Here is a 27,938-nt window from a genome sequence, read left to right as displayed (position 1 = left end):
ATGCAGGAGATCAAAGAATTAATGGAGGAACTAAAGAACTCTGGGAAAAGCAATGAAAGCAGAATAGATGAAATGGAAGAACGAATAAGTAATCTTGAAGACACAGAAATAAAAAGAACCAAAACAGAAAAGGAAAGAGAAGTACGAAGGAAAAAGAATGAAGAAAGACTTCGGGAACTATCTGACTCCATGAGGAAAGGAAATATAAGAGTTATAGGAATTCCAGAAGGAGAGGAGAGAGATGTAGGAACAGAGAAAATATTCATGGATATAATTGAAGAGAACTTCCCAAATGAGAAGAAGGAGCTGAAAATTGATATACAAGAAGCAAGAAGAACACCAAACTTCCACGACGAAAGGAAAACACAGCAAGACACATAATAGTAAAGCTCCCAAGAATCCAGGACAAGGAAAAAATAATGAAGCTGACAAGAGGGAAGAAACAGATAACATTCAAAGGAAAACCAATCAGGCTGACATCAGACTTCTCTGAAGAAACACTACGGGCAAGGAGAGAGTGGAGGACATAGTCAACAGACTCCAAGAAAACAGATGCCAACCAAGAATACTCTATCCCGCAAAGCTCTCTTTCCTCCATGAAGAAAGAATATGGACCTTCCCAGACAAAGAGAAACTCCGGAATTTCATTGCGACTAAACCCCCACTCCAAAAATACTACAAGGAATCCTAAAGCCAGAACCTCAGAGGGACGAATAACAACGAAAGAAGACCAAAAAAAAAAAAAGTTATTAAAAGAATAAATAAATAAAATCAAAGGAAAGACAAACATAATGGCAAATACAGATGCTAACATATCAATATTAACTCTAAATGTAAATGGACTAAACTCTTCAATAAAAAGACACAGAGTTGCAGCCTGGATTAAGAAACAAAACCCAACCTTTTGCTGTCTCCAGGAAACACATTTAGCTACAAAAGATAAAAATAGGCTCAAAGTCAAAGGATGGAAAACAATCCTACAAGCAAATGGGCCAAAAAAGAAAGCAGGAACAGCTATACTTATATCAGATAAAACAGACTTCAAACTCAAAAAAATAAAAGAGACCCCAATGGTCACTACATTATGATTAAGGGGGCAATACTTCAAGAAGAAATAACACTCATTAACATATACTCACCAAACGAAAGAGCACCAAAATATATCAGACAACTGTTGTCCTCTCTGAAAACAGACATCAGAGAAAACACATATGTAGTGGGAGACTTCAACACACCACTATCAACAATGGATAGATCAACAAGACAAAAAATAAGTAAAGAAACTAAAGCTCTAAATAAGGACCTAGAGCATTTGGGCTTAACAGACATCTATAGAACACTAAACCCAAAAAAAACGGAGTACACATTTTTCTCAAGCGCACACGGATCATTCTCCAGGATCGATCACATACTGGGGCACAAGACAAACATCAACAGATACACCAAGATTGAAATCATACCAACCATCTTTTCTGACCACGAAGGCATCAAACTAGAAATAAATCATAAAAAGAAGGCAAGGAACTATCCTACCTCATGGAGATTAAAAGCCACACTACTGGAAGACCACTGGACTAACGAGGAGATCAAAGAAGAAATTAAAAAATTCTTTGAATTGAATGACAAGGAGGACACCAATATCCTAAATGTATGGGATGCAGCAAAAGCAGTAATAAGAGGAAAATATATAGCAATAGAAGCTCACATCAAAAAACAAGAAAGAACTCAAAGAAACAACCTAATCTCGAAGCTCAAAGATCTAGAAAAAGAACAACAAAAAAACCCCAGAACCAGTAGAAGAAAAGAAATAATAAAAACCAAAGCAGAAATAAATGAAATTGAAACTAAAAAAACAATCCAAAAGATCAATGAAACCAAGAGCTGGTTCTTTGAAAAAATAAATAAAATAGACAAACCCCTAGCCAGGCTCACAAAGGAAAAAAGGGAGAAAGCACAAATACACAGAATCATCAATGAAAGAGGAGAAATCACAACGGACACAGCAGAAATCAAAAGAATAATCAGTAACTACTATGAACAGTTATATGGAAACAAGTTCAACAATCTAGAGGAGATGGACAAATTCCTACAACTCTACAATCACCCAAAGCTAGATAAAAAAGAAATAGAACACCTAAACAGACCAATTACAAGCAGCGAAATTGAAATGGTAATTAAAAACCTCCCCAAAAACAAAAGCCCAGGACCTGATGGATTTACAAATGAATTCTACCAAACATTCAGAGACGAATTAGTGCCTATCCTTCACAAACTCTTCCAAAAAATTGAGAAGGAAGGGACAATACCAAACACGTTCTATGAAGCCAATATTACACTAATACCAAAACCGAATAAGGACAACACAAAAAAGGAAAACTATAGGCCAATCTCCCTAATGAACACTGATGCAAAAATCCTCAATAAAATTTTAGCTATCAGAATCCAACAATGTATCCATAAGATAATTCACCACGACCAAGTTGGATTCATTCCAGGGGCACAAGGATGGTTTAACATCCGAAAATCAATCAACGTTATCCAACACATCAACAAAAAGAAATATAAAAACCATATGATAATATCAATAGATGCTGAGAAAGCTTTTGACAAAGTGCAACACCCATTCATGATAAAAGCCCTTGAAATTCTTGGGATACAAGGAACATACCTCAACATCATAAAGGCCATCTATGACAAGCCAACAGCCAGTATCATTCTCAATGGTGAAAAGCTGAAAGCAATTCCATTAAGATCTGGAACAAGACAAGGATGTCCACTCTCACCACTGCTTTTCAATATAATACTGGAAGTCCTAGCCAGAGCAATAAGACAAGAGAAAGACATCCAAGGAATCCAAATAGGAAAGAAGAAGTCAAACTATCACTATTTGCAGATGATATGATAATATACATAGAGAACCCCAAAATCTCCACAGAAAAACTAATTCAACTCATCAATCAATTCAGTAAAGTGGCAGGATACAAAATCAACACGCAAAAGTCAGTGGCCTTCCTATACACAAACAATAAATCTGAAGAAGAAGAAATCAAAAAAACCACCCCTTTTATTATCGAAACAAAAAAAATCAAATATTTGGGAATAAATCTAACAAAAGAGGTAAAGGACCTATACAAAGAAAACTATAAAACACTGTTAAAAGAAATAGAAGAAGACACAAAGAAATGGAAAGACATCCCCTGCTCATGGATTGGAAGAATAAACATTATTAAAATGGCCATCCTACCAAAAGCAATATACAGATTCAATGCTATTCCAATCAAAATCTCAATGGCATTCTTCAAAGAAATAGAACAATTATTGATGAAATTCATATGGAATCACCAAAAACCCCGAATAGCCAAAGCTCTACTGAAAAAAAAGAAGGAAATGGAGGCATCACACTCCCAGACTTCAAACTATACTACAAAGCCATAATCATCAAAACTGCATGGTATTGGAACAAGAACAGACATACAGACCAATGGAATCGAATAGAAAATCCAGAAATAAACCCACAGATTTATGGTCAACTAATCTTTGACAAAGGAGCAAAGACTATGCATTGGAGCAAAGAAAGTTTGTTCAATAAATGGTGCTGGGAAAACTGGGTCGCTACATGCAAAAGAATGAAGCTTGACCACTACCTCACACCATACACAAAAATCAACTCAAAATGGATTAAAGAACTAGACATAAGACCTGAAACCATAAAATACATAGAAGGAAATATAGGCGAAACACTACGGGATTTGCACATCAAAGACATCTTTACAGACACATCACCCAAAGCAGTGATAGTGAAGAGAAAGATAAACAGCTGGGACTACATCAAATTAAAGAGCTTCTGCACAGCAAAAGAGACAATAACAAAAACAAAGAGAAACCCCACCAACTGGGAGAACATTTTTGCACCCAACACTAATGATAAAGGACTGATCACAAAAATCTGCAAAGAGCTGATGAGACTCAGCAACAACAAAGAAAATAATCCAGTCAAAAATGGGCAGAAGAGCTAAAAAGAAACTTCTCTGAAGAGGAAATGAAAATGGCCAACAGACATATGAAAAAATGTTCAACATCACTTGTAATCAGGGAAATGCAAATCAAAACTACCATGAGATACCATCTCACACCAGTGAGAATGGCACATATTAAAAAAACTAGCAACAACAAATGTTGGCGAGGATGTGGAGAAAAAGGAACTCTTGTGCACTGTTGGTGGAGTGCAAACTGGTCCAACCACTATGGAGAGCTGTGTGGAGATTTCTGGACCTACTAAACATAGAGCTTCCATATGATCCAGCAATTCCACTCCTAGGTATTTACCCAAAGGACACAGAAACATCCATTCCAAAGAGCACCTGCACTCCTATGTTTATAGCAGCACTGTTTACAATAGCTAAGCTTTGGAAACAACCCAAATGCCCAAAAATAGATGACTGGATCAAGAAGATGTGGTACATATATACCATGGAATATTACTCAGCATTCAAAAAAGATAAACACATGCAATTTGCAGCAACATGGATGGCACTGGAAGGGATCATGCTCAGCGAAATAAGCCAAAAAGAAAAAGAAAAATACCGGATGGTCTCACTCATAGCAGGAATCTAGAAAACTCAAATAAGGGACCAGGAAAATGAATATAAGAAAGTGAAAATCAAAATCAACAAAAAAACTATGAACCAGAGACACTTTTTGGGGGGTGGGGGCGGGAGGGGAAGGATTGGGGTCAGAATGGGGCGTTTGCAATTGTATGGGGGAATATAAAAATAAAATTTAATATTAAAAAAAAAAAAAAAAAAAAAATAAAATGAGTTGGAAAAAAAATTTATGACATTGCTGAGGCAGTTAGAAATTTGATCACTGACTGGATATTTGATAGTATTACGGGATTGTTGTTACTTTTTAAAGAGTGATATATGTGGGCTTTTTTTAGTATTTGTCATTTTTAGCGATGTACTTAATGTTTACAGATGAAACATATGGTGTTTGGAATTTGCTGCCAAATAATTTGGGATGTGGGAGCAGGATGGAGTGCAAATGAAGTAAGATTGGCCAATACTGCATAGGGGGAACTTGGGGGCCACTGGACTATTCTCCTTATTTTTGTATATATTTAAGACTTTCCATTTAAAAGGGCTGATAATAAGACACGGGTTGACCCCAGGGGTGGGAGTAAATGAGAGGGATGTAGCTTTGCTGTCATCAGTCAGGGTGGTAAGATCACCAAGAGCTGGTGAGTTCTTCTCTGCCTCTCGCTGTCTTGCACCTGTACCCTGGCAGGACCCCAGGTTTGAATGGAGCTGAGCACCAGATAGACGTTGGACTAGAGGAACCCCAAGCCCCCTCCTGCTCTGTGTTCCGCAGCTCTGTGATCTACGCCGGGAAGTACAGACCCTAAGCCAATACTGCCTCCCTGTGAACAGCAGCCAAGGTGGCTCCTTCCCAGACAGCCCTCTCCCGGTTCTGGCTTCAGGCCTGTGAGCTAAATGGGGACTGTTGTCTGCAACAAGTTCCTCGGAAGCGGAGGCACCCTGGCCTTGTGGCCTGCATGCCCCAACTGGAGTGGCCACCTCACCAACATATCAGTCCTGCCCATGCTCTGTCCTCAAAGCCTCTGGTATCTCTGTCTGAGCCAGTGGACCTACCTCCTGCAGGGCAGGAATTCCCTGTGGTTTCAATGGGTGTTACCAACATGCCCATTAACAAATGTGGAAACTGAGGGTCAGTAAGGTTAAGTATGTGGTGGAACCCAGGGCTTCTGACCCTGTATCTAGAACTTTCTTTACCACAGCAACATGGGCCTCTTTTCAAAGTGACCCAAGGGACTTATCACCGAAAGTCAAGTTGTATTTCAAACAGCTGATCTGGTTTACCTGAGAACACCACCACCAAGTACATCTGGCCTAGGGCTCCCTCAGCCCACCTGACATTGAACTTCAAAGGATTAGAGAAACTCGGGACCAGCATCTCCCTCCTACCTTCACCAATTCCTTATTTCTCCCCACAGCACATTTGGTTGGGCACCTGTGGTTGTGTGTGCCAGGAGACATTGGGGAACATTCTAGAATAGACCAGTTCTCTGAATTGTTAGTGTTGGTCTTGGGGGAGCCTGTAGTTGTCAACTGTTGGCCGTGGCGCTGAATGACGGAGACATCTCTGGTTGTTATAAAGTACACTTTCTGGAAACCTGCTTGCCACGTGCCTGTTCCTGCTGCCTGACCACCCTCCCCAGGAGCTCTGCCTGTGGCCACCAGCCGCAGATGCAGAGCTTGAAATGGGTCTCTCCGCTCCGTCCAGAGGGCAAGGCCACAAAGAGGCTAGTCCCCGTGTGATCAGCGGAGGCTGCAGGGACAGGCTGCTCAAAGAAAAGCGTGGACAGCAGACAGACCGGGGCTCACCCCACATGCCCCGGAGGACAAAGGGGGTTTTCAGGATGGAGCAGCCAGGGCCGGGGTGAGGTCTCATGAGCTGGGGTCGCTGGGCCTCAGCCTGTCCACTAATGCCATGCACATCTCCCCGCTGTCAGCCTTGGTTCCTCTGCCTGCAGCGGGACTGCGCTTGCAGCCTGGAGCTTCCCTGTCGTAGTAGAAACAACATCACAACCTGCAGCTGAAACACCATGCACTGTCTGTCCAGCACAGGGACAAGGGCCACAGGTGAAAGGATGCACTTGCTTTTTCTAAATTCAGCACAAGCCTGCAGGTGGCGCATGGAGCTCCAGGTGCTGCAGAGGAAGCAGGTAAGGTGTGCAGAGCTACGGCCTGGACTGCGCCTTCCTGTCCGTCCTGCAACTCATTCCTGGGATGCAGAGGCACCCAGGCCTTGTGGCCTGCGTGCACTACAGGGACCGGTGGCCAGGCCTTCTGGTGTCTGTCTGACCCAAAGGACTGTCTGTCACTCCTTCAGGGCAGGGGCTGTGTCTTCTTTAGCCCCGTGTCCCAAGCCTGTCCACAAATATCAGTGTGCTCAACAATGAGCAGCCTGTTGGGGCCATAAACCCAACAGGCCACCGTGTGGATGACTCAGGGCCTCCTGCCCAGAGTTGGCCCCACTGAGGGGTGATGTGGGCATCCGGGGCTGCTGCTGGAGGGAGTAGGCCGCCTGAGGCCTCACCTCTCCCTCCTGGCACACCTGCAGGTGTGTGCCCAGCCTGGGCCCTGAGGCTCATTTTGCTCTTAAATCTGGTGGGGCTCTCTCAGATCCTTCCTACTTTGCACCCCCACCCACCCTCGGATTCCTCTCTGGGAAGAAGTGTCAGGTCTAGTGAGGAGTAGCCTGGTCTTTGGAGAAATGTTGCCAGAGATGCCCCTGGCCCAGACGGCAGCCCTGGCCCAGGGCTGTGCTAGGCAGAGAGGCAGAGGCAGGTGGATTAAAAAGCAGAGCTAAGGCTAGCCCTGCCTTTCCCTACTTAAGACCTTTGGGGGTGGCCTACTCTGCATGGGGTAAAGGCCAGCCTTGCCTCTTTGGCCCTGCCTGTCACTTCCACATCAGCTCTCGCACCCATTTTTGTTCCTGAGTTTTAGCTCATCTCCCAGCCTTGGGCATCCTGTCTCCTCTGCTGTTCTGTCTCTACCTTGTTCCCTCCTGCTGGTCCCCTGGGTTTCAGCTGAGGTGTCACCTCCTCCTGGAAGCCTTCCTTGACTAGCCTGGGTGACAGTGCTGCCTCTGTAGCTTGCATGTTCCCCCCTCATCCATCACATTCCTGTCCTATTTTCTGCCCACTGGTCCTCCTGCCCCTGAGTGTGGACTCCTCTAGGCAGAGCCTGGGTCCTGCTCAACCCCCAGCCTTGGCACACGGATCATATGAAATGTCACTGGATGCATGAGTGGGGAGGAAGTTAGGAAGAGAATGAATAGAAAGGAGGCTAGTGGGGCTCGTGGATCCTTGCACATGGATAGAGCTACAGGGAGCCAGTAGCATCCCCATCACACCGGGGCCCAGAGATGTACTGGCTTGCCTGGTTTCTAGAAGCCCCCTTGGGTATTCCAGACTGAAAACCCCACCCCCACTCTGTGCCCAAGGAAACCAACTTGGTGAAAGGAGAGCGAGAGGAGGGGGACAAGAAAAGCTCTGCATGGCTGCTCCCCCACCTGAATTCAGGGCTGGGGGCCTCCCTTCGGCCTCTTCCCAGCCCCCCCATGCAGAGGGCCCCACCAGGGAGTGCAGCGAGACACACACATGCACTCATGACAACACAGGGACCCTTATTTTCCAGCAATCACAATGTCCAGTCAAGCCAGGGGCAGATGTGAAAAGCTTCATCACCCCAACCCAAGCTGGAACTTTCCCCACCCACCTGCCCTATCCCAGCCAGCCCGGAGCTGGGGTTCCCCTAAGGCAGGAGCATCCCTACCTCGGAAAGTCACTTTGGCGATCCGATCACCCCTGCCCCTCAGCTCCGAGACTGTCTTGAGGTGGACGAGCAGGGCCATGCTGGCGTGGAGCGCTGCAGGAGCAGCGTGGAAGCAGCGAGGCGGATGGAGCACCGCTCACACACCGCTCCCTGCTCTGCCTAGCGCAGGCTGCCTCCTCCGGGCACGCCTCCTCCGATGCTGCCCACAGAGACCAAGGCAACCAAGCAGCTGCTCCTTCCAGCCACTCACGGAGACTCGCAGCCCTGCCAGCCCCCGCCCCTCCGAGTGTCAGCCCAGTGCGTGTGTATGTGTGTGTGCGCTGTGCGTCCAGCGTGCAGCCTGGCAGGGGGTGCAGTAGAGTCGGAATTCATTATTCAGCAGCCTCTGCCTGCTTCCAGACAAAAGCCCTGTCCAACTTCAGGTGTCTCCCAGCTCCTGGTGCCAGGTGCCTGCAGGCACCCTGGTAGGCAAACAGGATTCTGCCACCAGGACTGGGCAGATGGGAGTGGGCATGAGCCTAGAAGGGTGGGTATGGGGCTGGGGGCGCCACCCCCCCTCAGCGGGGGAGGAGGAACTTCATCTGTGTGCAAAAAAGCTGGACTGTTGCATTGGTGTTTTGGGGTGATCCACAACTGCCTCTGCCACAATCAAGTTGGCCACCAGGGTTGCTGGCACCCATGAGCTCAGGGGGTCTGGCTGCTCTGGGGGGGTCACACTGTGCCATCTAGAAATCCCCACCCAGAGCCCCACAGCTGGAAAATTGGCATCCACTAGGCAACAGCAGGGCTGTCCCTGCTGGCCGGTCCCTGGGAAGTGAGAAGGCCGTGCACGTCCCCAGCCAGCACTCAGGGAGACGGTGTCTGCAAGAGCCTGGGTCCTGCACCCTGTTGTGGGATCCCTGGATCTGGGAAGGTGAGGCACTGCTTGAGGGAAGCAGCTAAGCCTGACTGGAGGGGACTGTGAAGGCCTCCGATGCTTAAGGTCCAGGCACTCACCGAGCTCATCCCAGGGCCTGGGTGTGCAGAAGCGGGGAGCTTCTCTGCCCTGATCCTCCGCTAGGGGTAGCAGAAGGGATGTCTGCAGCGGAATTTCCAAGGACCAGCGGCCTTTCTTCCAACAACATACCCCAGGAGGGGCCCAGAGAGAAGGGGCCCCTGGGAGCCAAGACTCTCAAACTTGGAGTGTTTTTAGCGCCCCCTCGCCCTTGCTGTTTGCTTGTGTGCAATGCCCGACCCCAGTCCTGCCTTCACCAGTGCTTCCCGGAGGCGCCTCTGCACCCCCACCGTGGCCAGTTAGGGTTCTTGTCTTTGCTGCCCGCCCCCCTCACTGTTTCACCCGGCTGCGCCACTGGGCTCCTCCCACGCCAGGCTCGGAGCAGGCACCTTGGCATCCTGGAGACCTGACTGGCAGCCTGTGGATGGACTTGCGGCCCGTGGATGGAAGGCTGCCCGGGAAAGGCTGACAAGATAAAAGGGTGAGCTCGTGACCTATCTAGAATAGCCTACAGGTTCAAAAGGAGAAATACTCAATTTCCAAATTAATTTTCCAAATTAAATTTTCAAAGGATGCTAACAAGAGGTTACTCCCTTTGAATTCCATGGTCCAAGTGACCACACGATGTCATACGGGCCTCCTCCCCTCCTTCTAGATGCTTCCTTTGCTATGTTGCCCTATTTTTCTCTAGTTCTTTCTCCCTTTTTTCCTTCCTCCTCCCTTACTCTTATCTAGTCATATTGAATTAAAAAATATTTTAAAAAATTGTATTTATCAGATACAGGTGTGTAAGTTTTTTAAAAACCAGGTAAGTTTAATGTCACATTAAAAAAAAAAAAAACTAAATTCATTACCATGTTCCGTCCATCAAGTCATTGAGTGTGACCTTGATACAAAAAAAAAAAGTCCACCTCCTCCCTAGGCCCTGGAAGTTCTCTGCTGCAGGGCCTGGGCTTCACGAGGTCACCATAGCCCTGTGCATCTTTCGGGAAAAGCCCATGAACTTCCGCTGCTCAGGGTATTGAGCTTTGCTCATGTCACTTTCCACAGCTATAAAATGGTTGCAGCCCCACCTGGCAACACAGAATACCCCTCAGCTGAGCCTGCTGACCATCCCAAGCCTCAACCAGACCCAGATTTTTTTTTTAAAGATTTATTGATGCATACAAGAACTTGGGTGCGGGCCAGAGGTGCGGGGCGTTGGGGTGGGGTGAGAGGATTCCCCAGAGACAGAGTGGGGAGCAGAACAGGCAGATGTACTGAAATACACTGCTGGGGGGAGCAGCGGGGAGACAGGAGAGGTCTGCTGCGCCATGTGGGTCAGCGCTCTGGCCAGGGAGCTCCCAGGTCAGCTAACTCATGCTGCAGTGGCTGCCAATAGCTCCATAGTGCTGAGGCTTAACCTCTTGCGCCACCAGGGAGGCCCCAGACCCAGCTTTTTAATTTCTACTCCCCTATCATCCCTTTCAGTAACTCATAATGTATAATTTATTCAACAAATGTGTGCTGAACGCTAGTGCCAGGTGCTGGGGATTCGGGGGTGAATGTGATACGCTGTGGGGTACAAGCAGAGGAGACAGAAGGACCAGGACAGACACACAGGGTGGGAGGTCATTAGGGACACCTTCCTGGAGTGAGGCACCCCTGAACTGGGGGATGTTCTTTTATAAGTTTTACTCAGGCTTTTCTCAGTTGCCCAAGTTCGGGCACACGGAAGTGGCTGCCTCTGGAAGGATGGGCGCGGATTCCTTTCACCTCTTTTGCAGCCTCTCTGTTACGTCCAGCTCCTCTTCCTCCCCAGGCCTCAGGGTTCCTGCTCCTGTGTCTCTGGTAGCCTGTGGCTCCCCACATTCCAGTGTTAGTTGTCGGAGAGACTTTTGAATTCTGGCTGCACCAGCAGCCCGGGAGCTCATTAGTTTCTGGTTTATCAGCTTCCGGTCATCACCATGTACAGATGCAAACTGCGAAGATGACACCTCTCATCTTGTTGTAGAAATAAATTCTAGCCTTTTACCCAGGCAGAGGAAGAACAAGAGGTACTTCAGGAATGGTGAGGTCAGGGGACGCTTTAGTACTCATGCATGAGGTCCCAGACCTGGGGAGCCCCATAAGGTCTGAGCACCCGTTTAAAGACCAAGGGTTCCTTTAATATTCAACTGTCTCCATATCTGTTGCATTGATAGCATCGTTTTTCAGCAGGCACAACCATTTGCGGCAAAGTCCCCAGACAAGGGGTGGGGGGGGGGCAAGGCAAGGGGGGCAAGATGCAGGCATTTGGGGATGGCCTTGGAGAGAGAGAAAGACCAGCTTGGCCGGCTGCCCGACCCTGTAGATAAGAGTGCTGAGGGCCTGGCCATGAATCTTGAAAGGGAAAGAGCTGTAAGTAAGCAAACTGGTTAATTATGCCTGCATTGGCGTGTTCATTGCACCTGGGCTGGAAGTTCTTCTGGACTCTTTATTACATTCATTTGCTCAATAATATATTTTTGCTTCACTCTGACCACATAGAATCAGACTGCAAGGGACATGGGAAACCTTTCCACCTTCTTACTGTTCTTACTGATACCAGGATGCTATGGGGTGAGGGGTGGGGAAGCCAGAAGGCAGGATGGCCAAGTCACAAAGAGGTGGAAACCTGGAAGCAGTCACCCTGCTCCCTGTCCGCCCCCCCAAAGACCTAAGCCCTGCCCTGCCCTGCATACAGCCCAGAGCAGCCTTGCGGGTGTCATCAGAGGAATCTGGATGTGGGGACACTAGTTAGAGGAGGGAGGCATTACTACAAACACCTCCTCTGGGCCGGCAACAGGCCAACCCTGGCGATTTGCCCACAGACCTAAGCTGCAAACTTTGGGTAAATGTAAAACACACTTTTCCACTATATGCTTTTTGCCCCTTTCTTTTTTTTTTTAAAATACATTTTATTTTTATATTCCCCATACAATTGCAACCCCCTTATTGTGACCCCAATCCCTCCCCTCCCTGCCCCCCACCCCCCATAGAGTGTCTCTGGTTCATAGTTGTTTGTTGATTTTGATTTTCACTTTCTTATAGTTATTCATTTTCCTGGTCCCTTATTTAGGTTTTCTAGATTCCTGCTATGAGTGAGACCATCCGGTATTTTTCTTTTTCTTTCTGGCTTATTTCGCTGAGCATGATCCCTTCCAGCGCCATCCATGTTGCTGCAAATTGCATGAGTTCATCTTTTTTGATTGCTGAGTAATATTCCATGGTGACCTCCTTCTTATGAACCACGCTGATGGAGTAGTTTGAGGGGCGAGACAAGGTGACAAGGAATCTCCCAGGAAGAGGAGAGAGAGTACTGAGAACAACGTTCCTCGGGGAGCTGGAGAGCAGCTGTCAGCCTGGAGGTGGCGCCTCAAAGGGGCTGCTGCTCTCTGCGCGGCCTCCAAATCGAGGGGTTCCCTGCGGGTCACCATAAGTCCTGCAGCAGCCAGGACACTTAGGGCGCCCCCAGCCCACCCTTCCAGAAGGGTAAATGAAGTTGGTGAGGCTTTTACGCCACTGGCCCCTGCTTTCACCTGCAGCCTTGATCTTGTTCACGTAGCAGGCGCGTGGCTGTGGGGCACGCGGGCCTGAGTATGGGCACCTGAGCGTGGGTGTGTGCGCATGCGCAAGCGTGCACACCTGCGCCTAGGAGGGAGGGGGTAAAAGGGCGGCGTCAGCGGGTGGGAAGGGGGCGCAAGCTGCCGCCGCTCTGCTGGCTTGTGCCCCCTGCTTTCTTACCACTAAAACCCGTGACGACGAAGCTAAGGGCCCCAAAATTCTCTTTCAAATCGCTATGGCTTAGCAGACCTCTCTGTCCTGCTGCTCCCCTGAGCAGTGTTCAGTCAACCTGTCTCCTGCCCCCCACTCTGTCTCTGGTGAACCCTCTCAGCACCTCCCCCACGTCACCTCTGGCCTCCACTCCAGTTCTAACCCCCCAAAAAAAACCAAAAACGGGGTGGGGGGCGGGGAAGAAGAAAATGACTATGAACCTACCTGGCCTGGGCTGGTTGCAAAAGACTCCCCCATTCTCCCGCTCCTACCCCCCACCCCGGCCATCTGACCCGGCCGGGAGTGTAGCCATTCATGGGGGGAAAAGCGGGGGGGCTGGGGAAGAGGCAACCTGTCGGGCCACACAGGGGCAGGCGGCCACCGGGCATCCCTGAGCGTGACCCGCAGGAGGCTCCGGGAAGAGCCGGGCGAGGGGCGGGGCCCGAACGCTGAGGGTGGGGAGGCCCCAAGACCTGGCAGGTTGCTGGTTGCTGGGCGACCCGGGGCTGTTTACGGTGCCTTCGGGGCAGACGGCGCTGCAGGGCGGGTTCTGGCCGCTCGCCGACCCGCCATGGGCTCCCGCAGCGCGGGCACCCTGCTGACCGAGTTCAATGCCTCCTACGTGCCCCCAGCCTCATGCCCGGGTAAGGTCGCCGCGCACGCAGGCCCAGCCTGAGCCTCCCGGTCAGAATCCTGCCCCATCCCTTTCCCTCGGGAAAAAGCCGCCCCTGCTGGAAAGCCGCTCCCGGGCCTGTGGGGTGTGGAGGAAGCTGGGCTGCGATTTTCCACCCGGCCTTGCGGTGGTGCCGGGATTTTCAGGCTGCGAGGGAGCCGAGGAGGGGCTCCCAGGCCCCCTTTCTAGGCAGGTGGGCCTTGAGGAGCTGGGAGCACACCCAGCCTGGGATAAACAGGGCCTCCGCTGCATGGGGTCCGGGAACCCCGAGAACAGGAGACACCTGTGGGGCTGGTGATTGCAGCTGCCCAGGCGGAAGGGAGAGGCTTTTCACGCCCTCCCCGCCGCACGTGCAGACTGCTCGGAACTAGTATCTGCCAGTTCAAGCAGTGAAGGCGCCAGTGGGCCCCGAGACTGGCAGGGTGTGGGCGCAGAGGCAGGGGTAGCAGTTAAGGGGCCTGGTGCGGCCTGCCCCGCGGCTTCTTCCACTTGAGCCTCACGGACTCTGCCTCCGCCTGGGACAGCTTCCCGGCCCCCAGCGCAGCCTGCAGCAGACTTTCAGATGCAGGCTCAGACGCTGTGTTCCTTCCCTGGGTGTTTTCAAGCAGGATGCAGATGCAGGCCCGACTTCCCTTTCTGTTCTCTGGCCCTTTCTCCCCAAGTGCCAGAGTCTCCACTCCAGCCTCGTCTCCCAGACGTACGGTTGTCTTTGCTGCCAGTGGATGTGGGCCCTGGCAGGAAATGGGTGCTGAGAAGCCACCAGTACAGTGTCAGCACAGCCATGAATGAAAGAATGAAATGTCTTGAGGGTCCTCAGGCAGGATCTTCTATGTGGGTAATAAAGCCTGTGCTCTTGCAAACAAGAGGCTGCAAAATGAAGAAAAGACCTCAGTGGGTTTTGTGAGAGGTTTGGATTGTCATGAAGCAGAAGCAGCAAGACCCCGAGGGGCTGCACTGTAAAAATGGCTTCTGTGCACAGAGGCAGCCCCGTAGCCAGGGCTGGGGCTGCAGCTTCAGTGCAGCCATTGTGGACAGGACCTTGCTCCGGGTCCTGGGGAACTCAAAAGCAGCTTCAGTTCCTATCAGACAGAGCTGACTTCGTTTCCTGAAGTCAAATGTGTTAAAAACAGTGACTTAGGATTTTCCTATTAGTTCCTTCATTCTCTTAAACATTCCTTTAGAAAAGGCATGTTGAGTGCTGGCAATGTACCAGGTGTTGTGTTGAGACAAACAGGTTGGGGCCGCCCTTGAGGGATGCCCAGTCTGAAGGCCCCAAAAGGTGTAGTTGCAAGCCAGGTTGCAGCCTTGGGCAGTGATTTTTTTTTTCCCACCGAATTCTGGGTGTTTATTGATTTTTTTTTTTTTACATTGATTTTTTTCTCTTCCGCCACCCACCATTTCCAGTTTAGACATCCCTTGAGGTTCATCTACTGTCTGGTGTGGGGGGGGGCGAGGAAGCGGGGGAGCTGAGGGTTGCAGATGCAATCCCTGATGCTCCTCTATCTGCCACTTGTCTGCAGCTGACCACGCTGTCATGTGATTAAGCAATTGTGCTAACAAGTGAATCAAAGCTCCAAGCCTGGGCTAGGCTAGTTTGAACCCTGAGCCTGTACCTCCTGCTTTCTCGGTGGGGTTGTCTTGGGAGGGATATAGTCTCTCTAAATCTCATGGACAGGGATTGAATTGGGTGGTCTTATGCTCCTAAAAGCTATCTCAGTGACAGTTTTGTTGATAAGAAAATCCAAGATTTCCCACCACACATACTTGGATAATTATTGTCTCTTTTCCAGCATTAATCACAGGATTTTTTAAGTGCAGCCTGCCTCTTCTGATGCTCCAGTCATTCCCCTTACCAGCTTTATTCACAGAGACAGTATTCAGTGGCCAGGGCCTCCAGTTCAGGGACTTGCCTGAGCCCCAGACTGAAGATGGGAGACCTGGGCAAGAGTCGGGGCTGGTGAAGCACTGGGAGCCCCCATTCATGAGCATCTACTATGTGCCTAGCACTTTGCTGACTCTTTACAAACTTTAAAAACCCTCACAAAGACCCAGAGGGGTGTGGTCATTCAGCAAACTGCTCAGCCAGGTCTTTGTCTTCTACACTCCAGCTGCCCCGCATCCCCGTCCAGCTGGAATAGACCGACTCTGGAGCCGGTCCCCCTGGGTTTGTACCCTGGCTCCATCACTTGCATACCCTGGGTGCATTATCCTTTCTCTGCTTCACTTATCTGTGAATTGGGGATAATGATCTTCAGGCTCCAAGAGGGTTGAATCAGTGAATAAGTAAAAAGCCTGGTGCTTGGATCAGCTTTAGCTCTTCTCATTGCCGAGATCCCCGCAGTGATCAAGGTCTGATTCTAGGCACATGGGGAGCGCTGGTCTCCAAACTCTTTGGTCAGGAAGCTCCTTAACACCCCAGGAACAAAGCCCTTGGGCACCTTGCCACTGTCTGGCCTGCGCGCCATCCTGGCAGTGAATGAATACCTAAGCACTTATCTTTTTATTAATATAATGTCTCTTAAGTGCAACTTTATGTAATTTAATATATCAACTTAATGTAATTTAATATATATAAATACATATTTAATGTATCAAGCGTCAGAAGAGGCTGGCTGCACTTAAAAAATCCTGGCTTGTCGAACACAGAAAAATCCTGCAAACTTCGCAGTTTGTGCTCTTGAGCCAGTGTGAACCGGTCCAGCCACCTCTCGGGCCCTGCCACCTGCTCCCACTTGCTTCTTCAGGGCTGAGACTTCACTTCACAGGGTGAAAGGGGTGCTGGCCAGTGAGGGGAGGAAAGGTTTGGCAGCTGCATTTCTGAAACCTCTTCCATGTCAGCCCAGTGGGTGCAGGAGCTGCAGCCCCCCAAGGTTGGCCAGTGCATTCTGCCCAGGAGGAGGCAGAATGTTGAGGCCAAGGGGTGACTGATGCCTCTCACCCCACCCTGAGGAACTGGCGAGCCCTCCTCTCCAGAAGAATCATCAGCACTTAATGTGCCTCCACCTGTCAGTTCAAGTCAAGGATTTACAAAGCACTTACTGTGTGCCGGGAGTGCCAGGCTGTAAATACAAGTAGGCATGGCTCGCTCTTTAGAAAGAAAGGTTAGACTAAGGGCCCAATGGTGACCACCCCCTGAGACAGGACAGTTAGAGCAGAGATCAGGAAGGTCCATGATGGGGGGCCGGGGGGATCAGAAGAGGCCCCCTGAAATGCAGGTCTTTGAAATCTACCTTGAAGGATGGATATGGTCATAACTTGGAGACAGAAGCATGCTCTGCATGGAGGGGATGGCAGAGGAAGGGCATGGGGTGGGGGTACCTCCAGGAGATGCTTTAAGGCAGCCAACGGTCTACTGGGGAAGAGGGAAAACTGACAGGAAAGTGGGTGATGAACTGAAAGCTGTCCAGAGGCCGGATCAAGCAGGGCCTTGAGCCCCTGCCCAGGGTGTTCTTGTAGGCAATGGGGAGCCCAGGAAGTTGTGTGCCCAGGGGAGGCACAGGAAGTATTGTGAAGAGGGTGTGTGAGGAACCGGCACTCGCTGAAAGGCAACAAGTTAATTAGCTAATAAGGCTGCTCATGGGCTCCCTGAAGGCTCACGGTGATTAATTTTAATGTCAGCTCGGGGGCCAAGCGGTGCTGTTATGGGGCTCCCTGTGTGCTCAGAAACCACAGCTGTCTTTAGGATGCACGCCTGGCTGCTGCCCAGGGACCAGGCGGAGCATCCCTGGCCGGTGTGCAGGAGGGTGAGGGCAGGGGATGGAAGAGGGGGCCGAGGAGGAGGAGGGCCGTAGGGGCTGTTGAAAGCCCTGCCAGGCCCTCTGTTCCTCCCCCACCTGGGCCTGCACAGGACCTCCAGCAAGCTCTGCCATGGAACCGCCCGGGCCATATGCAAGGCCCCCACAGGCAGTGTGGACCTTGCGGCCGTGGGGTGCCCGGGGTGCCGGCTGAGTGCTAAATGGGCACTTGTGCAGGGAAGCGCACCCCGCCCTCCCACCCGAGCAGCAAGTTCTGAACGGAAGCCTGAAGCCGGAATCCTGCAGAACTGAGAGGATTGCGGAGGAGAGGGCTTCTATTCTATTGGGATGCAAATATCTTGGCTTTCAGAGAAGGTGGGAAGGCAGGGAGCTGCTGCGGAGGAGGGGGGACCGCAGAGAGCCTGAAGGGGAGAATCGCAGGAACTCATCACATTTCTACATCTCCTTTGGGAGCACAAACGCCCCTGTGGGGGGGATGCTTTGTGCCCCGTGAGCTCAGCACACCCCAGCCAAGCCCCTACAACACAGGGTGCTGTTGTGAGGGTTGTGACTGCTGAAACTATCTCCGGAATGCGGCTGACAAGGACTAACATAGCAAGGTGGAGGATATACAAAATGGCGAAACCTCGGCTAAGCTTGGTTCCACAGGTGCCCCCAGAGTTTCTGGACTTCTGCCTCCCCCAGTGAACATCCACTGAAGGCCTGTCATGTGTCAGGGGCTGTGCAGGTGCGGAGGAGGGAGAAGTCAATTAGAGGCGAGGAGCGAATGAGCATCCGGTGTGGATGAAGGATGCCAGGTCCAGGCTGTGGGGTCAGGGAAGGCAGGGGCGCTCCAGCTGTATGAGAGGAAACTCAGAGGCTTGGGGAGCACAGAGTGGGGGTGTGCCCAGAGGATGAGTCCCACTGTTATAGAGCAACCCCGATATTAAACGGGTTCCTGGCTGTGGGTCCTCACCCGCGCGCTTTAAAGGGACTTATGAATACTCTACTACAGACACACGCCAAAGGGTTAATAAAAGGTTTATTTACAAGAGAAAAGGAAATAAGGAAAATGTACAACTCAGGGAGAAAATAGGGAAATAAAGTCTTTAATGCGTCCTACCCGATCCGACGACCTGGAAACCCAAAGCCACTCCCAGAGCTGGCCGGAGGCTCCGCGCTGGCCCAGAGCCCAAAATGGAGAGAGAGAGACCCCCAAAGCCCACGTGTCTGCCTTTTGTATCCACCTGGCTGCTTAACCCCACCCTCAGGTCCCAGCCACCTTCCCTTGGGTGGTGATGGGATTTGGAGTTCCCAGTGTCTTTGGCTTTGACCTGGGGTGGGGGTGGAGTCCACAAAGCCTATATGGAATTTGCTTTGGGACCGCCTTTTCCCCCTAACACCACTTCCAGGCCATCAGGCTCTGGCAGGGGAATGAGAAGAAAGTCAAGGAGAGGGCGCCTGACGTGTGTTTGGAGGAAATGCTTCTGGCGTCAGCATGGACGACAGGCTGGAGGGGGTGGACGTTGGTCTCAGAGGCCAGTTAGGAGAACGGAGTCTGTCCAGCCGAGCGAAGGGGCAGCTCGGCCATGGGCCAGAGGGGGCAACGGGAAAGTCACTAAGGAGGGAGCAGGAGCAGGCCCAGGGGAGAGGGCAGGTGTGCGGGTGGAGAAGGGAGGATGGCAGGGCAGTTCTGGGTGTGTTCCAGGGGATTCTGTGGACAGGGTGGCGTCGAGCAGGGCAGGGCTACCTGGGTGGAGGAGGAGGCTGAGCCCCAGGTAGATCGCTGGGTGTCTGACCCTGAGGCCGGCAGGAGTGGGGGTAGGGAGGGGAGAGAGAGGAAGGGTCGGGGCCTGAGACACAGCTGGGCACAGTCTGATGTGGATGAGCTTCCCTGAGGCAGTGGACCCCTGAAAAGAGAAGTCTTGGATAACACCAGAACCTCGAAGATGGCAAGGCAAGAGCCAAACTCCATTTACGCCCTCTGCACTGAGGTTCTCAAAGCCTCACCCCAGTGCAAGCCCCTTTGGGGGGGTTCCACCCATGCTCGCCCCACAGGGACAGGCCTCCCCCTTGTGTTTAATAGCATCACAACCTTGACCACCAGCGGCCCCCCCACACCTGTGACTCAGTAGGATCCAGCCAGGAGGGCTGAGTCCGCACAGGCCCCCCGTCACACCGTGGTACACATACGGGCAGAGACAGCCGCACCCCTGCCCCCGTCACGGCACCCGGCGTCCCTCCGCGTGCGCTCTTGAGCTTCGCTCCAGCTTCTCTACGAGTGAATGGAGCTAGATGTCCAGATCGATGGGTGGATGTGTAACAGGGTGGTCCCCAGGAAAGGGGGAGGTTTTCTGCCCCACCCAAGGGAGGGTGGAGCTGAGCAGGAAGAGGAGAAGCTGCAGAAGAGACTGAGGAAGGAAGCAGGATGGAGCCAGGAGACCTGGAGGAGGCGCATGGAGCCTAGAGAGACACGTGAAGAAACTGCGCTTGTCTTTTGGTCGTGGACTGGGTGACACAGATGTGGGTGAGACCCGTGGGGAGGTGACCATGGCAGCTTTTATCTTGATGTTGATTTTGGTTTTTTTGGGGGGGCTTGTTTGGTTGTTTTTGACCCTTTTTTGTGGATTCCCACTGGAAGATGCTTTAGACTTGTGGCAGGCTTTGGGGCCTTGTTTTGGGCCATTTTCATATGGATGGACTTTTACTTACGAGGGGACGGGTAACTTTGAGTGTTTTGTTTAGAAACTAGACTCTTTGTTTTACCTGTATTGTTTTTTAGTTTTATTAAAGTTTTTTTTTTTTATTAAAGTTTTATGTGTTTTGTGTTGATGCGGCGGATGGCAGAACCCATTTAGAATAGGCAGGTTTGCGGGGTTTGGGCTGTCCCTCTCCCTGTCCTAAATCACGTTGGACAAATCTGTTATAGGACAGGAAAAGGGGCAGCCCAAACCCCGCAAACTTGCCTATTCCAAATGGGTTCTGCCATCCGCCGCATCAACACAAAACACATGAAACTTTAATAAAAAGAAACTTTAATAAAACTAAAAAACAATACAGGTAAGGCAAAGAATCTAGTTTCTAAATAAAACACTCAAAGTTACCCGTCCCATCGTGGGTAAAAGTCCATCCATATGAAAATGGCCCAAAACAAGGCCCCAAAGCCTGCCACAAGTCTAAAGCATCTTCCAGTGGAAACCCACAAAAAAGGGTCAAAAACAACCAGACAAGCCCAAAAGAAAAAAAACAAAATCAACATCAAAATAAAAACTGCCACTGTCACCTCCCCATGGGTCTCACCCACATCTGTGTCACCCAGTCCACGACCAAAAGACAAGCTCAGTTTCTTCACGTGTCTCTAGGCTCCATGTGCCTCCTCCAGGTCTCCTGGCTCCATCCTGCTTCCTTCCTCAGTCTCTTCTGCAGCTTCTCCTCTCCCTGCTCAGCTCCACCCTCCCTTGGGTGGGGCAGGGAACCTCCCCCTTTCCTGGGGACCACCCTGTTACAGATGGAAAGACAGAGCGATTTTATAAACAAGCGGTCATGCCATGTTTCGAACAGCGTGGGATTTAACCTCAGTTTGGACTTAGGTACTGAAGCCAAGCGGAAGAGCTACCTTAGATAAATGCTAATTTATAGCACAACAGACGTTAGTTCTTAAAAGATCCAGCTAAAGGGGTGTGCGCGCGCGCATGTGTGTGTGTGTGTGTGTGTGTGTAAGAGAAGAACAAGAGAAGACGGAGGCAGCATGGGGCTGGAGCCCCCGGGTTGTGCTATGTTTAGCGACACTTTTCCATTTTAGATGCCAAGGTGCTCGCTTCAGCATCAGAGCACACCCAGCACCCCTCCACCCACTCACCCACCCACCCACCCACCATTTTTGTTGCTTAAAATATCTTTTACTTTGATGGGTTTTATAACATTCCTGCTCTGCAGCCAGCCCCTCACCTAGTTGCTATTCCTGGCCTGTGCTGAAATCCAGCGCCGCCGCTCTCCGGGCTTCTGCACGACCGGCAGGTTTTCTTTTGAATCGTCTCTCCATGGCAGGATCTTGTCACCGAGCACGACTTCCCTGCACGGCCGTCGTGGCAGGAGGGGACTGGCTGCCCCTGGGCCCGAGCGGCCCCGGCCAGTGGGAAGAGCCTGGGCCCCGCACCCCCTTAGTTTTCATCCTGCCGCTCTGCTTCCCGGAGCGCCCGATGCCCCCTAGGCTGCCTCTGTTCTGAATCCCCCGAAATAGGGCCGAGAGCTGATGGTGGAGACTGGGGCTGATGCCGGACCCCAGAAGGATCAGGGCCGGACCAGGGCAGGGTGTCCCCCGAGCAGGGTACAAAGAGCGGCTGGGCTGCCTCCAGCGCCACTGCCGCCGGGAAGAGCGACGGGCCCTCCCCGGGCAAGGACCCTTCTGGGTGGCGGCAGAGGCACGTCCCTGCTGCATGTCTTCACCGTCTTGATTTATTAAACGTGTGTTTTATGAAGCGCCGGGCGCCTGCTGCTTCCTGCTCCTTGGGTTACGCTGCTTCTAAAGAAGCGTCATGCTCGGCGTGAGCGTGCGAGCCGCCGGGGTTGAGAACGGGGTGAGCTTATATGACCTCTGAAAAATCCAGCTCTCATGTAGGTGGGGGGGTCAGGGAAAGCGTGGGAGTGGGAGAAATGAAGGTACAGAGAATTCCTCAGAGAAGTTTGGAAGCTCGGGGAGTCGACGGTGAGAAAGCAGCGAGAGCAGCGAGGCTCGTATAGACTTTGAATACAAGAAGAGCTCGCGCAGGTTTGGGGGCAGGATGGAGGCCGCTGGGGAGATGGAGAGGAAGGCAGAGGCTGAGAGGGATGAAGGGGCTGCTGGGGAGTGAGGCCGGCGTCAGGAGCAGGGACTCCCGGCCCCTGGGGGCCCGGGGGATGCCATGGCCAAGAGGACTCTGTCCTAGAAGTGGGCACGGGGATCAGCCAGCAGGTTGCCAGGCACTTGCCAATCCCACCAGCGCCCAGGACAGGACCACTGGCATGAACTCGGGGCGGGGGGCCCACAGAAGGGCAGAGGAGGGTGGAAAGACCGAGGCAGCTGGGGTTTGGCATCCAGGACAGAGAGAGGCTGAGCGCTCCCTGCTCTGCCCCTGTCACCTCAGCACTGTGTGATCCAGGAACAGGGCGGGGTCGGGAGCCAGAAGAGCCTTTTCCTGTTTGGCCCACGTGGGCGCATTGGGAAGGGGTGTCTTGCCACTGTGCTTGGCTTTCTGGCCTCTCCTCTGAGGACCAGCAGAAGGCGCTCGTGGACGGGCATCCTAGGCCGGAGGTCCAAGGCCAGCCTGCTGTACCAGCGCGGGGACGGGGCCCCAAGCTGCCCTCAGAGGCAGCCACTGAGGCACTGGCCAAAGACCTCCACGCTCTGTGCTCCCCGCACTTCTGGGGGCTCCCCCGAATACTGATTTGTGCTCAGGGAACTTGGTGGAGAGAAAGTAATCTGGGGAGCCCCCCACAGGGGAGGGTTAAGGTCACGGTGTAGGTAGGCCGGGACAGCGCCGGAGGATGGGGCAGAGGAGAAGGGAGGGCAGAGAAGTAGGATAGACCAACAGAAAACAGGACGGGGTGACAAGTCCCCAGAGAGAAGTCTCAGAAGAGGTCGCCTGTCCAGTGCTGCCCAGGTGTGTGGCGTCCTTGCCGGAGTGACCGTGGTGGCTTGGAGAGGCAGGGCCGGGTTTCTGAGGGTGAGGCGTGCGGGAAGGCCCCCCCAGCTAGAAGAGCGTCCACCCCCCAACTGCTGCTCAAGCCCCGGGCTCCTTGGACATGGCTCCCTCTGCTTCTACACAAGTGTGTGGCAGTGAGTCTTGCTCCCCCAGGGGTCTTGAGGCTCTGCTTGCCATGCTCTGCCCTCCCTGGGCCTGGGTGGTCAGAGGAGATGGCGCTCCTTCTGGGCCTCCAGCAGCTGCAGGGCGCCTGGGGGGGCAGCTGTGCAGAGTGAGGCTGGGGGTGCAGACCCAGGTGATGCCTTTCCTGCACCGCTTCTCATGGGCCCACTGCCCTCCAGTGGACAGTGCTTTGCCTGCAGCCTGGAATGGTTCCGCCCCTGTGTGAGCTCCTGGTCTGGAAAGGTGACCCTCCTAGGGTCCGTGGGGAGGAAGGAGCCCAGAGTCTCTCACTTGCCCTTCCCCAAATCCCCGAGCTGGACAGTGCACCTTAGGAAGCCTGCGAAGGCCCGGAAGTGACAAGGGGGGCCGGGCCTCTCACCCCACTCTTGGATGTGGCTCTGGAGCCCTTCACTGATCCCATCCTGCCCTCCCCCACCACGGCAGGTACCAAGGCCATGTTCCGGGGGTGGCCTTCTCCTTCGGCGCCCCCTATGGCACCACCACCTTCAAGTACTTCCAGGACCACCGCAACGCAGCCCTGGAGAAGAGCCACACTCCCTTCTACCAAGGCGGCCACTTCCCGACCATCTACTCCCCAAACCCCAGCCTCGTGCTGGCCTCCCGCTCCTGGGAACGCCAGCTGCGCACCCCTAGCTTCACCCGCTTCAACCTGGACAGCGGCCGCTCCACCCAGCTTACCCACTTCTACCAGGTGGGTTGCCCCCCACCCTCCTGCATTGGGGGGGCGGCTTGGGGGTTTCTCACCCTTCAGAGTGTCTTTATTTGCTTTCTCAGAGCCCCTGAGCCAGCAGGGACCCCCCAGTGAGTTCAGCTAAGAGCAGGGGACCAAGGACTCAATCTGATTCCCTAAGTCTCCCCTAGACCCCCAGGGGCTGCAGTGGTGTTTGTCTCCTGCCGGTGAGGCCCAGAGCTCTCGGGACCCGCACGTACCTCCGACCTGAGTAAAAGACCTAAGAGTCACTGGCAGGACAATCTGGACCTGGGCCTCCTGAGCCCCTCCTCAGGTCCGGCTCCAAGTCTACTGTCAACTGCCCTCTGACCCCTCCCTCCCCCTCTGAGGATGTCCGTATCACCCTCAGCCTGACTGGACCCTCCCTGCCCTTGGAGGAAAGGTGGGGGGCCCCTAGCCACTGTCCCTGTTCTGGCCCCTGGCTCGGGTTTGGACCTCTCACAGGGGCTGCTGGCACTCGGGTGGGCACACACCCACCTTCGTGGGGACCAGGGCCCCACTGCTACACCCCTGGAAGACCCACTGCCCCCTCACTTCCCCTGCCAGCATCCCGCCTGCCTAGGTCCCCAGGACGAGAACTGGATGGAAGGCAGCGGCCCGGGGAGATGCTGGGGGCCGTCTCAGTGGCCCTGGAAGGCTTCGCCCTCCATCTTGGCTCTCACTGGGGACTCCCCTCCAGGAGGCGGGGAGGGGGAGCAGGCAGGCTGGAAAAGACTTGTGCGACCTGCTGAGCTCCACATGTGTTACCTCTGTAGCGCCTGGTCCATTTAGTCCTTGCAGCAGGGCGGGTGTGGGGCATCTTCGCCCCATGAGAGAGAGGCAGAGCTGAGGCTCAGGGAGCACACCCAGCTGAGGCCTCCCCTCTAGGTATTAGGGGAAATGCCCCTCCCCCATACAGCCAGGCAGGGACTGTGGGTGCGGAGGCCACTCCCCGATACAAATAACCTGCCATCCTTTCCTCGGTGGAGATATAGCTGGCACAGCAGCATCGGATGAACTACCAAGACAGGACCGGCATGGTGCCCCGGGTTCCCTACTTCATGCTGCCTGTGAGGGAGTGGGACCGGTACCCCATCCCCACCGACCTGTGAGTGCCTGCCCCGTCTTCACCCACAACAGGGTCAGGCGTCAGGGCTTTGGCAGTCTCTGGAGGGATCGGGAAGAGCACTTTCTCAGCCAGAGGCACCGGGAGTTTGGGGGAGCAGGGCATCACATCTGTGCTGGCCTGAATCCGCACCGGCTCCCCTGCGGCAGCAACCTCCATGCCACCCAAACAGGTGCTGCTACTCCCAGCAGCAGGGAACTGCTGCCCTCTGGTGGAAATTTCTGGCACTACACAGAGCAGGACCTGGTACCCGCCAGTCCTGTCCAGATTCAGAAAATGTCCTTCTAACAAAACACCCCCGATGCTCCCTCTCTGCTTTCATATGGGAGAACGCCTTTTCCCAGGGAAGGTCAGTTCTGCCCATTTAGATAATCTTGGCAGTTTCCTCCTCTTCCTCCACCCACCCAGGCAGGGAGATCAGAGTCCCCGGTGCTGAGGTGGTGTTTGGGGAATGGGCATACGAAGGTGGCCAGATCTCAGGCTTCCGGTCTACACTGACCCCTTGTTTTCCTCAAGGGCCCCGCAACTCACTGTTACTGCTGCTGTAGGTCTCACTGCACGACAGGTGGGCCCCTTGGCTACGCAGGGGTGGCCTCTGGCACGCCAGGGGGCAAATCTGGTTGGAGGTAGAACTTAGAGGAATTCAGGTCTCCCAAAGCGGGCTCTGGGATTTGAGCTGGCCATCTCCACCGCTGGCGAGGCTGAGCCAGTCTGTCCCTGAAGACGGTGTGGGCCTCTCCTGGGAAAAACCTCTGGAGACTGCTCTGGGCAGATCTGTACCTCATGCGGCTGGGGGAGCCACAGACACCCCAGTTCAGGCTCACACACCTGCACTCCCTCTCCAAGTTACCTGGCAGCCTGTGCTGCTGCGAACGCTTCACGTCCCCCAGGGAGGACTGACAGGTGGTTGGGAGCAAGAGGGTCAGAGCTGCATTCAGGCCTTCCCTGTTGCCTCTGTGGCCCTGGGAAAGTCCCTGCACTCTCCTGAGTTCCACCGACAATCATCCCATCACCGCGATCATCATCACCATCATCACTCACCACCCCCATTAGCATCACCCGCATTTTCATCATATTTGCTGTGTCGAGCATTCCATAAAGTGCTTTACATTCACTCGCTCATCTACTCCTCAGAACAAAGCTAAGGGTGGGAGGCGCAGGGCACGCTTCTGTCAAGCGTTGGTCCAGAGTCCTCCAGGTCTGTCTGGCATCGCATGCTTGTTCTTGACCATGGGACTGTTGGGCAAACACAGCTACTCTTGGCTCAAGTGTTGTCTCAGATGCTAAGCTGGTGAGCAGTCAGCAGGGCCCCGTCCACACGGAGCGAGAAGGGGTCTGGGGGTCTATATTGGGCATTTTCCGCCCTCCTCTCGGGCACACTGCACCACACTGACTTCATCCTCCTCTCCAGGCCGCCTCTGAGCCCAAAGGACAAGTGGCACCTTTTAAGGGTATCCCCTGAGAACCTGAAGACCTACCAGACGTTTCCATCTGGGAAGAGGGTGTCCCCACAGGAGCGGCAGAGGAGGGACTGCTACTTTGAGTTCAGAGCATGACACCTGAGGGCCACGGCACTGACCAGGTTGGCTTTTTGCAATAAAATCTTTAGCCCTGACTGTCCCACCTCCCCTCCTGAGCCCTAGGACATGGCCGTGCAGAGAGCCCGCGGGCCTCACAGCTGTGCCTCAAAAGGTCCGAGGCAAGAAAGCAGTGCCCAGAGGCCTGCCGGCCCCACACCCCAGGGGAGGTGGCAGGTAGCCCTGAGGACTGTAGGACTTCCCCGTCTGGGTGACAGGTCCCTCACGGGCAGAGACACCCCCTACCCCCCGTTTCCACTGGTACAAAGGTGGGGGCTCCACACAGATGGGAGGAATTCCGTGGGAACCCTGGCTGTGCGTCGCTCAGTCCATACAAGAGCCGAGCCATTAGGGAGGCGCTGTCACCCCCACTGCACTGCTAGTGCCTGAGGCTGAGCGGGAGAGCTCCCCAGGCTCACACAGGCGGGTTCTGGACCCAGGTCTGACCCCCAGCCCCTGGGTTTCCCCCGCCCACCCCCATGCGTGGAGACTGAGGGGCAGAGGCGACATAGCGCTTGGGGTCCCGGGGGCCCTGCAGTGCCTGAGAGAAGCTCTGCATTCTGCTGGCGTGAGCATGGATGCTGACTTGTCTACCCCCGGGACTGTTTCTAGAAGGGCCCAGGAGGGAGTGACCCCGGACTAAGCTGCCCATCCGGAATCTGTTTCAGGAGCCTTTGGCCACAAGTGGGCCCTGGGAATGGGTTCTGGGTCATGTAACTGAGGTGCAGGGTCCAGTGTTGGCTCATGATCACTCCCAAGAGGCCTCCCGCCTGCAGGGGCCAGGACAGCCCCTCAGTAGACAGGATCTGAGATGCCCCATCCCAGGTGTGCACCCACACCACAGGATTCTCCAACATTCCAGCACCTCCTGGCTTTGGTCAAGGGACTCCTTCAATCAAGCGGCCCTATTGTCCCTGAATGGGTGAGCTGGGGCGTAAAGCCAAGGAGACCTCCTATGAGCCAGTGTTAGATGCCTCCTCTGAGGACAGCATAGCTGGGAACAACCATGGGCCTCTCACGTAGGCATCTGACAGTTCTCAGAGACACCCCCCCCCCAGGGGCTTCTCCAGGGTCCTGGAGTCCCTGACCAGCTGGGCCCCAGAGGGTCCCCGTGGTGGCCAAATTCA

General features: G+C 53.1%; 2 protein-coding genes across 3 annotated transcripts in view; one reads left to right on the top strand and one right to left on the bottom strand.

Moving 5' to 3' along the window:
- The window catches only part of OTOF (otoferlin), a 77,604-nt gene extending 69,090 nt beyond the window's left edge, over positions 1 to 8,514 (bottom strand). For both annotated transcript variants that reach the window (XM_037528390.2, XM_037528388.2), the window contains exon 1: positions 8,361 to 8,514. In XM_037528390.2, coding sequence (XP_037384287.1) covers positions 8,361 to 8,439 — 79 coding nt within the window. In that variant the 5' untranslated portion in view covers positions 8,440 to 8,514. The remainder of the gene's footprint in view (positions 1 to 8,360) is intronic.
- A 5,141-nt stretch (positions 8,515 to 13,655) lies between these two features.
- FAM166C (family with sequence similarity 166 member C) lies at positions 13,656 to 26,898 on the top strand. Its single transcript, XM_037528383.2, is given in 5 exon segments — positions 13,656 to 13,757; positions 13,760 to 13,772; positions 23,823 to 24,090; positions 25,104 to 25,216; positions 26,646 to 26,898. Coding segments are annotated over 5 exon segments (597 nt in total). The 5' UTR covers positions 13,656 to 13,699; the 3' UTR covers positions 26,791 to 26,898.
- The last annotated feature ends 1,040 nt before the right edge of the window (positions 26,899 to 27,938 follow it).

The sequence above is a fragment of the Talpa occidentalis genome, unplaced genomic scaffold, assembly GCF_014898055.3.
Source record: "Talpa occidentalis isolate TD23 unplaced genomic scaffold, MPIMG_talOcc4v2.1 talOcc4.5, whole genome shotgun sequence".
Lineage (NCBI taxonomy): Eukaryota > Metazoa > Chordata > Mammalia > Eulipotyphla > Talpidae > Talpa > Talpa occidentalis.
Note: the sequence above shows the minus strand (reverse complement) of the source record. Positions and strands in the feature narration are given on the sequence as shown.